This window comes from Calypte anna, chromosome 1 (genome assembly GCF_003957555.1).
Source record: "Calypte anna isolate BGI_N300 chromosome 1, bCalAnn1_v1.p, whole genome shotgun sequence".
Classification (NCBI taxonomy): domain Eukaryota; kingdom Metazoa; phylum Chordata; class Aves; order Apodiformes; family Trochilidae; genus Calypte; species Calypte anna.
The window spans coordinates 54,282,458-54,296,587 of record NC_044244.1 but is presented as its reverse complement, the minus strand read 5'-3'; the positions used below and the strand labels follow the sequence as shown (position 1 = coordinate 54,296,587).

The following is a 14,130-nucleotide window of genomic DNA, read 5'->3' as shown; positions in this document are numbered from 1 at the left end:
TAAAGAGGCTAGGTAGACAGAAAAAAAGTAAAAGCAATAAAAAAACAGGGGAGAGGCAAGATGAATTATGACAGTTTTACTGGTGATGAACTGAGACACAGAGAGTAAATGATTTGCACAGTGTCCCTCCTGGACACCTTCAACTCTCCAGGTCTTCATGTAACCTGTACAGTTTATGAATCAACCTTTAAACTGTGAATCACTTACATTTTCACTGTTAACATCTGCTTCACTGGGGCAGCCAAAGAGTTCCCTTCTCAACAAATTCCCATCATATTCCAGGAACGTCAGGTAGAGGTTGCGGAAAAACTCCACGTGCTTGTTTTTCACTCGCAGCTTCTTTGGTGAGTTCCAGTGAATCACCTCAGAGGGGGAAAAAAAAAAAAGAAAGAAAACACATCCTGCTGTTAGAATTCAGAATTTGCTTTATCTGCTCTTTTAATCTAGGTTCAGTTTGCTGCCCTCTTAAAAAAAAAAACAAACAACAAAAAACCCAACCCCAGAATTGCACAGACTTTGATCTGCCTTTTTATAAGGGAGGCTTTGCTAGGTCTTTGACAAGTAACTGCCTACTCTACAGGTGGTGTGCTTTGAAACTCCCCTGGAGGATCATCTGAGCATTTGAGTTTGGGTGCTGCTCTGCATGATGATGCAGCACCTCATAAATGCTGCCATAACTCTAATCACAGACCTGGTAGGCTATGTGTGGGCTCTCTGTTGAAAAAAGGTGGTAGTACAAGGGATGCAGGGATGTAGGTATTAAACATTAATCTCAGACTTCCACACGACTGTTAACAGCTAATGAAATTGATTCATTGCTTCAGGCCAAGCAGGCACTTCTCTGGTTAGGTATTGAGAAAAAAAGCTTGAAATTAATTCCTACACCCATTTACATCCTTCAAAAAGGACTGAATTTCACCTGACTTTCTTTTTGCCATTGCTTCATTTAAACAAGACTGATCTCAGTTGCATCACACAACACAGAGATGCAGCACAATGTTTCACTCTTTGAATTCAAATTTCTAGAAGATACATAGCCTTTGTTGATGGGAGATGACTCTTACATTGGCCTAGATTTAATTCTGATGATGACAAAAAGGGCCTGATCCTCGTTTACATCAAGGCAACTTTGCACTACTGCCAGTGGCCCTGCTCTGGCAGGGGGGGTTGGACTAGATGATCTTTCGAGGTCCCTTCCAACCCCTAGGATTCTGTGATTCTGTGTGATTCAGTGTGAACAAGAATAGGGCCCTAAGGAATAATTAAGAGGGATCCAGAAGTGGCTTGCAAATATTATTTCCTTTTATAAAGGCTATATTTTAGATATAAGAAAAAAAAAAACATCAAATACTTTCTATTCAGTTTTATTCCTGTGACTTCTAAAGAAGATTAAAAAGAAAAAAAAAGTCTCCCTTCAGAATATTTTCAAGCTAGGAGTTCTGGAGCTTCTCTCAATCCATTAAGTTAATTGCATGAAGGCACTGTGTCACTCACACAGAGCCACAGAGCTGCAACACCAGCTGCTGAGCTGGTCTCTAGGTAAGCTTTGCTGCTTGGCTCTGAATGTTGCATTTGAGGGAGGGAATGCACAGAGCTGAGGTGCAGCATGTAGGACAGAAGCAGATGAACACAGCTCCCTCAGCATCAGTGGCACAGCTCCACAGGAACAAGCAGCTCTCTGAAATCATGCTACCTTTTGTTGAATGAGTTGACCAGAAACAGCATGATGTAGCCTAAATTCTACCTGTACTAACTTAAGCAAACAACATAGTCTCTCCACTGAGTATTTGCACTGCCTTAAAAGCTATGGCAGTCTCTTCTACACACTCAACACCAACTTAAATAGCTTTATTCCTTCCTGGGATTTCACTACTAAGATGTCAGAAAACCATACTTGATGTATAGAATACAGAATAGCAACTGTAGGGAAAAAAGATCACCTTAGAAATGTGGAAATACATTTTACCAGTTATAGGAACACTTCAAGATCATGATGCACCAACACGCTGTATAAATCTGGGGAATTATTTGGACAAAAATACTTGGAATAGATATTCTTCTCAAGTAATGCTACTTTCTTTGGTTTTACATTTGTCTGTATGTTTGGAAGTGCAGCTTAACTGTGCAATAATTTGTTACTGCAAAGTGTGTTCAACACACAGAAGCCACAGAAACAAAAGGAACTTTGGGTAGGTTAGGATATAAACTGAAGATGACAGATTTTCTCCTCTGAAAAATGGATCTTCAAAACTCCTTTGTATGAAAACAATTTGATATATTTCTCTCATTGTATATAACTGCAGCAAATGCTATTAAATGCATACAAAACCAGACACATTAATGGAAGCACAGGTCTGAAGGAACTTAATGGGCTGCTGTAGAGTTTTACAGAGTACAAGTCCCCATTTTTAAATGCAGGCATAGAATAGAAACTGCTGGTAACTTGTACTGTTTAAGAGTGGAAACTGAGAAGCTGGCGAGTGGGACACAAAATACTTGCTAAGAAAGATCTCTGTGTTCTTCCTACTACTTCTATACTTCACGTGAGTTTCCTTTTGGGAAACTTTTCTTCCCAAGCATCCTATCTGCCTGCTGAGTGCTCTGACCACTCACCCTGGGGACCATGAGCACAGAAGTGGCTCGTGGTGACAAACTCAGTAACTTTTATGGGACAGGCTCCCTGGTGCTGCAAGAATTCCTCATCAACACACACTATGTCACATCACAGCCAAGTATTGATCAGTGCTGATGCCTCCACCCAGTTGAGCGGGGGGATGATGTCGAAGCCAGGCAACTGGAGCTGTCATCAGAGAGGCTCTTTGCTGCTGTGCTTCAAAATCTGTTGTGTGTGGAAAAGCTGCTAAGTGTCAAGGGCCTAGCTGGTGGCTCAGATGTGATCAGATTTGAAACATGTCAGGATGCTGCATGCATATAGATGTCAGGGGAGCCTGGAGTGAACTGAAGAAAGCTGAATGGAGCTGATGACTGTCCAGAAAAGGTGACTTTTTAATCAAGAAAGCACATTCCAATGCAGCTAAAGAACATGCAGGAACTATGCAACCATCTGGATAACCTGTGGTAGGAAAACCACAAAATAGGTCTAGTGAAAAATCAGGCTTTACGTTTCAAACTTAACATGATTAGAAAAATATTATGTGATATATGAAAGCATAAAAAAAACCAAACACCAAGTTACAAAAAGCAACAAGACTCTTAAGCGTTGACATACAACACTGCATCTAAAGACCATACTCTTTTTCTGCTGCCAGCCCACAGATTGGCCTTTAGTTACACCTGTAGTTGGCTAATTTGGTGGCTATTGCACCATCAGCCACAGCAGAAGCTGTACAGGACAAGAGAGCATTGTATGATTCCTGCATGCCACAGGAATCAGTTGGAGGCAAAAGGCTGCACAGGTAAAGCTACATCCATTTCATTAGAAACTTCATTGTGGGCAACTTTGAATTGATTGAAGGAACAAAAAAATAATTTAGAACAAGACTACAGGGAAATCAGAAGAAAAAAGTAGTGAAACTTAGAATCCACTTTATTTGTAGACTGAGCAAGTGTTATCTCAACATTAAAAAGTGAAAGTAAATCTAGAAACTAAAAATGTCATTACTATAACATCTTTCAAAGATTGGAATAATAGCACCATAACACTGTGTTTATTTCTTTTTCTATTTTCCTAACAAGTTTCTATGCTATTCCAAAGCTCTGTTGGCTTACAAAAAATATTGCATCTAGAATGCATAAAATTTCAGTGCCACTTGTGGACACCTCAGGAACAGTGCTAGCCTTCAGACTGTTCCACAGATCCTTCCCACTCTTGATCAAGGCTCCCTGAGAACTAAGAAAAACACATTCCTTAATCTTCATTTAGCAATTTAAGTACCAAAAGATCAGAACATAAAATTCCACGTCTATTTAACACTTGGTTAGTTGTCATTAAGCATCTTGGCACTATCTACATTTCTGTTAATACCAGCTTAGTTAATCAGCAACTGTTACCACTCACTGATTATGCTCAGCCAGCTTCCTGGAATACTTCCATACATTTGTGACCTAATGAAACAGGCTAACTGTGCCAATAGTTCCTATTTTTTTCACCAGGTCCTGACCCAAAACACACTAATGATGACACAGTTGAAGCCCCATAGCCTGCAGTAGGATCTGAGATGGAAGGCAACAGAGGATGTTGTCTGCTGGTGGAGTGTAGGAGGGGGTTCTAAGGTCAATTATCTGCATGGAAATACACTGAAAACAAAAGAATCCCAGTAAACCTCCTTAGGTTACCAGCTGCATTGTCCTCTCTGGAGAGATTAAATATTTTCAATCTGATGTTCTAACAATTAAGCAAGAAACTTCAACACAACATTATTTCTATAGGTACCTTCATCCACTTTCCTCCATGCTGCATCTTCTCTCTCCAGAAAAGGTATTTGGACAAATGTTTGCTTAACTACAATCTCTTCCATTTTTTAGTCAAAGACACATCTTGGTAATGTCTCCCTCTGCTTCAGCTCTTACAAAATCCTGTATACCTGTATCTCTACTTTCCAAGATGAAGGAATAAAAAGTCAGAATAAACTAAGTTTAAACTTAAGCCTAAAGAAGTTTTGTTTTGCAAAGCACTGAACAGATATTCTTAAGCCCATGAGCACTTCATAATTTAGGTAAATAGGTAAAAGTGGTATTTTGTAGGTGGGGAGCTTTACTGGTTAAAAACTAGACCCTTTTTTAGGCAACTAGACAGCTCCCACTGAAATCAATAAGAATTAAGGGTTCAGTAAATCTGTACAGTAAAGCCACCTATACGTGTCACTTTAATGCCATCTCCACAGGCTTTTTTCAGGCAGAGGTTACTGAAAAGTTTAAGTATGCCCCAAGTCACACTTGCAAACAAGAACCATATGTGTAACTTATGCCTAAGTTATAGATGTCTGGAAACTTTATTCCTAAACTCTGTTTTAGAAGAAATGAAGGGTTCAACTAAAATAACCAGTTTCCTCAGTAAGGATTAAATACTTCAAAAAATGTCATCAGGAATGTTTCATAATGCCATTTATGACCTACATAAGAGGAAGGGACTTGCATTAGAGTAGCCAGCAACCCAGAGGTCCAGGCACTGCTTTTGGATAAGGAATTCAAATCTCTGCCCTGCCTGATCTGGTGACTATGGTCCCAGTCATTACCTTATCCCCCAGCTTACTGCCTCCCCTTTATGGCACTAAGCTGACAGACTTTCCCTGTCTTGTATTTTTTAATCAAAGTTCTCAGTTTTTCCTCAAAAAGACTGACTGCTCTCCCTTCAACTCCTGTGTAAACAGAGGCCTCCTGACTCAGAAAAAGCCCACCCCTAAAATATAACACACTCTATAGTACAGCAGCACTCCCTTTTGGCAGACTGGAAGCATCTTGCTACCTGTGATCATCTAAAGGAAGGCTCTGTCTTTAACTCTCTTGAGTCCTTACACTTCCCAGTGTAGCTCTTTCTTGGTTGGTGTTAAAAGGTAGAAGGCAGCAGAATGGCTGCTGCACATGAGTAATGAAGAGCTTGGATGGTATGGGGTAGCTCAGGGACTGGAACAGAAAAAAGTGCAGTAGGTCATGTTCGAGGCAGATCTGAAACGATATATTTGGGTTATAGCCAATAAGCTGTTTAAGGTTTTGTAAGCAATCTCACAACAAAGTCATTCTGGTGTGGAGGACATTCCCAGGAAGGAATACAGTAGATCACATAACAAAATTTCAGAATGGGGAATTCATGAGGTTAATTGTTTATCTACCTAATTCAGAATCAGCTGTGTTCAAAACCATTTTGAAAAGCCATCAATGGGATTTAAATAATACTTGTATTTTTAGGGTGTGTGTAGAGTAAATTCTAATCATCTGATACATCCCCATTGAAGAGTCCAGCATCCGATTTTTTGTGATTGTGAATTACCAGATTCTCTGCATGTAAATTGCATCTTGGCAATCAGACTTCTCTTCATGACTGACTCATTCAACGAGGTCCTGATTCATTGTCAGAGGCCTCACAATTCATTACCTTCTTTCACAGGATTTTACTTGCCGTTTGATTTGTGTGAAATAATAGTAATTGTGATTTCCTTAGAGACAGGAACAAACCATTAACCACAAAAAGGAAAGCAAACACATGGCCCAACACGGCAGAAGTAATGCATAAATCAGCCCCATTCCAGACAGGTCCCCATAGGTTTCCAAGCTCAGCAAGGCATGGTCCTGCAGCACACATCCTTGTCCACTGACACTGCAGGCTACTGGGGACCATGTGAGGAGCTAAGATAAGCAAGATGGAAAGTGGATGCCTACACAGAATGACTATTAGCACTTCCACATCTTTTGGCCAGTCTTCAATAACAACTCCTGAGTGTTTCTCCAAGGTGTAACAAATGCCATGCAAAAATAACCACCTCTGACCTTTGGAGACTGCAGCTGGCTCAGTTGGCCAAAACAATTAAAGGGCACCTGCTTCCTATCAGCCCTTGCTTGTTTTCTATTAAAATTTCAAGACATTCTTGACTGATGCAAAGCATCCTTAATGCAGGTGCCCTTGGGGTGGGGAATTTAAATGTAATTGTTTACATAAGTTTTAGCTCCATGGACAGCAAAAAGAAAGCCCATACACTTCAGTCTAGGTGTGCACAACTTGGCCTCCAGCACCATATAGTATTACATAGGAAGTAAGTACACATTTAGATGAATAAAAATAATAAAGTAGTCTTATTTTGATGTTGTTTTACATAGATATAAAATTAGTGGTCAATAACAATGTGGAACTCTGTAAATATTTCTATTCTTATGATTTTCCTAAAATATCCCCATACACAAGTCTTTCCAAATTTGTATATGCTGCTGAGCTGCAGCAAGGGAGTAAAGTAGTCAGACACCTGACCTTTTCTAGCATAAGACAGTACAAGAAAATAATAAATAAACACAATACATATAGATGCAACTTAATAAGGACCATAAAAAGACAAAAGTGAAAGACGAAATACATCCTCTTCAGGAAATATGTAATATTCAGGTGCTCCACAGGCCTGCAAAAAGTATGCCAGTCATCCTACATTTGCATGAATGTAAACAAAACAGTAAAGAAGGGTGTATATACATGCACACCTATACACCCTCTAACAGAAGCCAGCCCTGGGGGGCTGAATTTATTTGACACAATGTTGTGTGTAAGAGATGACAAATCCTCAAGTCTCATGGACTATGATGGAATTAAATCAGTGCTTTTGCAATCTGACATGAGGAATGCAGTCTGATTTGACAGAGGAATACTTGACTGGGCTAACTTTACCTTGGATTTTAAATCCCTCCCTGAATTTACTTCTTTCCTCTGCTATCCTTCTTAATTCTCCAGTACAAGCTTCACAATCTGTCTTTTTCTCCCACATACCCTGAAAGGTTTCTTCTACCTCACTTCTTATTCCAGTCTTACCATGAAATGCAGGATGTGCCAAATATGTTGTGTCATACCAATTATATTAAATGCCATGGAAATTACTAATTTTGATGATTTTAAGAGTGTATTTTCTAACTTGGGCTAACAACATTGGTTGATTTTTGGAGAGGTCCCCTTAAAAAATCAGCTAGTTTCTTTTGAGAAGTAAAATTTTGCTAATTTTCATAATGCAAATTCACAACTGTAATTGGTTTACGCTATTTTAAAATTGTATGAAGAATTTTAAATGGTGCTGCCTGAGGGCCAGTCCTTTAACTGCTGTATATTGGAAGAGCTTTATTGAAATGAGGGTGCTTACATGCAGTAGATAAGGCTCTGGCCTCTCTTTCAAAGCAAAGAATTTCAGCCCTGGCTCAGTATTTAGGAGATAATTTTAGCAGTGTGAATAAGTCCAGTTCAGCTGAAGAAATTGCTTATGTGTCTGCATCCCTTGTTGAATTAAATTCCTCCACACCAGGAAGCCAGTGGAGGATATTATACATCTTAGACTTCATTGCCTATGCTGTAATGGTATGGATGTTGTGACAAAATATTCAGTAATAAACAACCAAGCTTCAGTTATGCTCGTGAAAATAAATTGGTTAACAAGCAATGAAGAAAGGGTTAAATTTATTTTTAAGATACTTCTATAAATTCTTACTTGTAGGTGTCACATGTGAGCTGGCTGTCCCACACTTGGAGCAGATTAGTCAAGACTGTCACTGGAACCTAAAGAGTTATTTGCCTGACTAGTAGTACTCTAAGTTGAGCTTAACCAGTCTCCAAAACCAGTCATGAGGATCACAGTTTAGCTACCTAAATACCGATGTATGGCAACACTGGAAGCACCTTAGGATTATCCTGCCTGCCACCAGATGCCTTGCCAAAAGGGCACTGTTTCCTGTATTGTTTCTGCCAGTTCCATATGGGTATCTGAGAGTATTTATCAGTGACTTGAACTCTATTTAGGCAACTGAACCAAGTCCTAGATTCTCAGTTCTTAGCTTCAATATCTTTTTTCTCTTCTAAATGTATGTGTCTTTCCTTGGTAGCACATCTCCCCTTTTGTTTCAGGCCTTACAATTACCCTCATATGTGATTCTCAGCATGAGCAAAGGACTAAAATCTCGATCAGCACTTAGTTATAAGGCATAAACCCATGATGCTTATAAGTCTCTGCTCTGAACCTGTCCTACAGACATTCATCATAAAACATTTAGTGATCAGCGTACTGACCAGTGTACTGATCTAACTTTAAAAGCTGTCTTCTATGAACCATGCCTGAACAGTTGGTTGTGAATACTTTATGTATGAAATTCAAGTGATACCGACCAGCTTTGACAGGTCAGTTAACCCAAGTAAGTAGATCTGTCTTTTGGGAAATGTAGCTTTTGAAATTAATATGTCAAGGGTGATTGATTTTCTGTATTCATTCAGTATCTGGTGTTTATATAGAACACTCCTGATGTTACTCTACAAGTTGTTACAAGGGAGAATTTGGATAGATTTAGGAAATATATTGCACTGGTGTTCAAACTCTGAAACTGGAGACAGAGGAGGCTGTGGAATAACCACCTACAACACTATAATTGGAGACTTGACACCCAACTGCACAAGGTGCTGAGCAACCTGATCTAAGTTGATCCTGCTTTGAGTGAAGTTTGGAAGATCTTCAGTGGTCCCTTGCCATTTTTTTCTTTTTCTTTTAAACCTCATTTTTAGTAAAGCATTCTCAAAACATAAATTAAGGTACATGAACATTAACTGAATTTTAAAATTAATCACCAAAACTACCTAATATTTACTGTGTTTTGATGCCACTAGTCTGCTTTCAGTGAATCTGCCTACTGCTGTTTAGCCAGCCAGTCTTATTCTACATCTGGTAGAAGCTTAATCAGCTTCAGTTCTGAACTCTCTGCATGCTACATTTGAGTCTGGCCTTTCAAAAAGACCAGAACAATTGATGTTAACAAATCCATCCTGCTTTTACTTTACAATGTTTAACTGCTTCTACTTTACAATAGTGAAAAATGTGCTATTAAACTGATACTATAGCTTCATTTTATTAAATTAATAGGTTTCTACACAGTCTTTTTTTTTCCCCAAGGTGAATCCTGGAAAAAAGAATGGCAGTGTGGCTGGCCTAAGTATGCAAAGGCTAAATATGAAGTGTGCAAGGTCTTTAAATTTAGCTAATGCTAACCCTCTAGCTAGGGTCCGCCCCCAAAAAAAGGGTTTTGTATTCTTTGTCTAGGAAGAGCTAAGAACTGGGACAGCAACAGGAATGCAGCAGTAAGGTGCAGTGGCAACAGGTACAGAGTGGAAAAAGATGAAGCACTTGTTTAAAACCTTGCCAAACCCAACAACAGCACCCACCTTTGACTTTTCTAGCAGTCAGAATTCACAAAACCAAAGTCGTAATTGCTTCACCTGCTTGGGTGTCCTCATAAACTGTTCGAGTGAGTTTCCCCTCTGCTTAAGGGACTGCAGCTTTCTGTCAAAGCAGAGTTCTACATTTGGTGTCCCAAAAGAGACACCCAAGCGAGCTGCTGTGAAACATACCTTCAGGTCAGACACATCTCTGTAGCACTGCTCTGAACGAGTGTGGTCAGACAGCTGCACATTCCAGAAACAGGGGAGCTGGTAGGCAAGGAAGGGATTTTGTTTGATGACTGCATTGAAGATATCCTAGCAAACACAAACAGAGGAACAGTCAGGTATGTTGTTTCTACAGTGATGTGCCCATACCCTGCCAGAGCTAATTGTCCTTCCCCTCCTCATGGGGAGAAATTCAAATTGTCATGTGAGCTGAATTCTGCAAACCTAACCTCATAATTCTGTGGCTACAGAAGGTGCCCCTGTACTCAGTGCTGGTGGGGCCACACCTCGAGTACTGTGTCCAGTTCTGTGCCCCTCAGTTTAGGAAGGATACTGAGGTCCTGGAGCGGGTCCAAAGGAGGGCAACCGGGCTGGTGAAGGGACTCCAGCACAGACCCTATGAGGAGAGGCTGAGGGAGCTGGGCCTGTTCAGCCTGGAGAAGAGGAGGCTCAGGGGAGACCTCATCACTCTCTACAACTCCCTGAAAGGAGGCTGTAGCAAGGGGGGGGTTGGTCTCTTTTCCCAGATGACTTTCAACAAGACAAGAGGGCATGGTCTTAAGTTGTGCCAGGAGAAGTTTAGGTTAGATATTAGAAAGAATTTCTTTATGGAGAGAGTGATCAGGCATTGGAATGGGCTGCCCAGGGAAGTAGTGGATTCTCCGTCCCTGGAGATATTTAAAAAGAGACTGGATGTGGCACTCAGTGCCATGGTCTAGCAACTGCAACGGTGGTTCAAGGGTTGGACTCGATGATCTCTGAGGTCCCTTCCAACCCAGCCAATTCTATGAGTCTATGATTCTATCAATCTAAGGAGTGACATGTAAATGTGAACTGGAGGAACAGGCTTCTTGACACACACTGATAATGGACTCCACCTTAGTTTTAGAAACACGTATCTTGTACTGCTGGCAGGATATGTGATTCCTCTTCTAATCACCAGAGAGAGTAATATGGAGTAAATGACAAACTCACTGCTCTTAGGAGGTACAGCACCACTTCTCAATAAAGGGGATGAAAGTGATCCTGGCTGTTGCACTGCTTCAGGGTGAATTACTATGTGGTATTTTAGCTAGCATTGCATTATTGCAGCAAGTATTCTGGGTATTTCATGGAAAAGGCATGTAGGACAGATATGGAGAACAGTTTATACTATAAGGGACAAAATGGGTTATGCCTTTAGGCGGCCATCTAGCTGGGAGAAGTAAGTTATAAGGTTAAGGTATTAGGGTAAGACATAAGCAAACGTGGTTCACCCACAAGGTTTTGCCCTATGTGGGTATTAAACAGCAGCTCAAGATCTGATCGAATACACACTGAAGTTGCAAGAATAATTGCAATGAACTTCAGTAGCTTTTGGATCAGTCTGCAAGTATACTGTACACAAGTGCACATCTCCATGTGTGCAGTAAGCAGCATGCTTCCTCAGTGGTGACTGGTCATAAGCCAGATGTATCTCAAAAGCGGTAGAAATATCCAAATATGATGCTGTATTGAGTTAATACACTCAAGCTTTTGAGCAAGACTTATTGGTTCAGGTCAAATAGTACATTAACAGGGGTTTGGGGTTTAAAACTGAGAGCTGACAGGAAGCACGAAGAGTAAATATGAATTTCTCTGTATAGGCACTCTATTTCTATGCTTGGGCTTCGTTTCCCATCTGTGGCAGGGAGCCAGCAGTGCTTTTGTCTTCACAGAGGTGTTGTGGCATGGAGTACATTGAAAGAATGCTGAGACTCATCTGCCAGAAACAGTAAAGAAATGCGTGTAGACTCTTAAAACTAAAGTCTGCTTAGATAATAACCAGTGGGAAAATACAATATTTTTGGACTTCTGGTGTCTGGAGACTTTTATGTTAAAGAAATAAGGACAGAAAATTAATGCTTGAAAACCCCATTTGTCTATCTTATGAATCATTTGTGCAGAGGAAGTAAAATGTCAGTGTAGTAAGGGAAACTTCACGAGTAAATCTCCACTCTTTTCTACATTTTCTCCAAAATGCTTCAGCAAATGGTGACTACAGGTGACTACACATCCTCTGCCTTTTCCCACACCTCAACCCCTTTTCCTTTCTTGCCATCCTCAGCCCATGGACTAGTGATTGTACCATTTGTCTGAAACATCCTACTCACCTGGTCAGCCAGTGAAGTGGAGAGCATGCTCATCAACTCCCGCTCTGCTGTGAGTCTCCACATCTGCTCCCATTTCATCTTCCTTAACTTGTCAAGAAGCAGCAAGATAACCCCTGAAGGAAAACACAGTGCAGAGAACAAGAGAAGCCATGATGTCACATGCCATTCATGCCATTAAAACCAGCTCATGAGCTGAGATTTATCAGTGGAAACTACAGTTCTTGTGCTAACACAGTAACACAGGAGGTTGGTTAAAAAAAAAAAAAAAAAAAAGGATTCAAGTTTCAAGATGCCACTAAGAGAAAATTTTCCTGAGCACCTAAGGCTGCAGAGAAGAAACGGAGAGATGGCATACAGATGGATGCTAGGTTACAAAGTCTTGGAAGAAGGCTAAAATAGCTAAAGATGAGTGAAACTGGGAAGAAAAGAAGCAAGAGAAGGATGCTGTATTTCTAGTAACCTCCTTAACAAATAAAGCTTGATTTCATTATGACATGATTAGCTTTGGGATTATTCGTTACAAAATGAATTAACATGGGTGATTCATCTAATGGAGGTTAACTCCATTCAAAGTTCATTATAATTCCAAAGAGAATTAGACAATCTCCCCAAGAAATAAATAAGGAACTTCTTAACACTCAGAAGTGTCCCTTCCACCTCTGAAAAGCTACAGGATGCAAGAGGATATCCTGTCAAGTCACTGTCTACTAGGGAAAGACAATCCTGATTTCCCTGGTATGACTTCATTTCTGCCATCTTCACGGTGAACAGACATTTGCTTCTTCCAAAATCCTACTGTTTAAATGAGTTTCTACCTGGCCTGATATCAAGATTATGCAGAGACAAAGAGAATTTTGTCACTGATATAAAACATTTTGCTCAGTGTGTGTCAGGTGATATCTGGCCCTTAATACTTGCCACACGGATTGTCATACACATACTGTGTAAGATGAAATATCAGCTCTTCCTTGACCTAGTAAGAATTTAAGCACTTAGCACATCGGATTGCAGTCCCTGAAACTTTTCTGGTTACAGCCCAGCCTTTGAGTTGAAAAACATGAGAAACATGAATTGCTTCTCCTCGGCTGTCTTTTGTCTGGACAAAACCCCTGGTGTAGAACAAGAAAACAGAAGAAACAATCAAGCTGGAGTAAAGCATCATCAAAACCTTTCCTCAGAAAACTTTACTTGAAAAATTAATTTAGAAAGATTTAGATAAGAGCACTGTCATGGGGAATGAACACAAACTGAAGGACCACAAAGGAAGAGAACTGATGAACAGCAGCCTAGTGGATTGATGGGAAGTACCTTGTAACAGCAATGATAGGTTCTGTGTTGTTACACATCTTCATTAGTGGAAGGGGGAAGTGAACAGAATAGTAATGACATCTGCAAGTGACGTTAAACAAGAGGTCTTAAAAATAACATTAAAATCTGGGTGACTGGAGAGAAACATAAGAGCTATACAGAAGAATATGAAATCGTGAAAAAGCAGGCACTGAGAAAAGTGGCTTGAGGAAGTTTAAGATGATAAAGCTAAAAGTAATAAGAAAGGGAATATAGTCTAAATAATTATGAAAAAATACCCTAAAACTGTTGTGATGAAATAACCTAAAAATAGCAGATAAAATGATTTATTTAAAAACTAAACTACAAAAAGATTAGCAAATATACCTGGAACAATTCTGCTATGGTTGAGATAGAATAACAGAGGTTCCAGGTCCTTTCTGCCTTCAGTTTCTATGACATTGCAATTTCTTTCCTGTACAACCTGGCACTGACATATATAAAAAGACAACCTATTCTAACAGTGAAATCTGTGGCCTATTTTAGTTCTGTTTTCCATTTCAATCCATCTGGTACCCAAGGATGCTGGAACCTGCACTGGAGGGATCCCCATCAATCTTCAGTCAACCTTTCTGCATCCAG

At 40.0% G+C, this 14,130-nt stretch overlaps 1 protein-coding gene across 1 annotated transcript in view; it reads right to left on the bottom strand.

Annotated features, from left to right (window-relative positions):
• The window catches only part of LARGE1 (LARGE xylosyl- and glucuronyltransferase 1), a 289,565-nt gene that overhangs the window by 35,277 nt on the left and 240,158 nt on the right, over nucleotides 1-14,130 (bottom strand). The window contains 3 exon segments of the mRNA XM_030450535.1: nucleotides 208-363; nucleotides 10,034-10,159; nucleotides 12,202-12,314. Coding sequence (XP_030306395.1) covers nucleotides 208-363; nucleotides 10,034-10,159; nucleotides 12,202-12,314 — 395 coding nt within the window.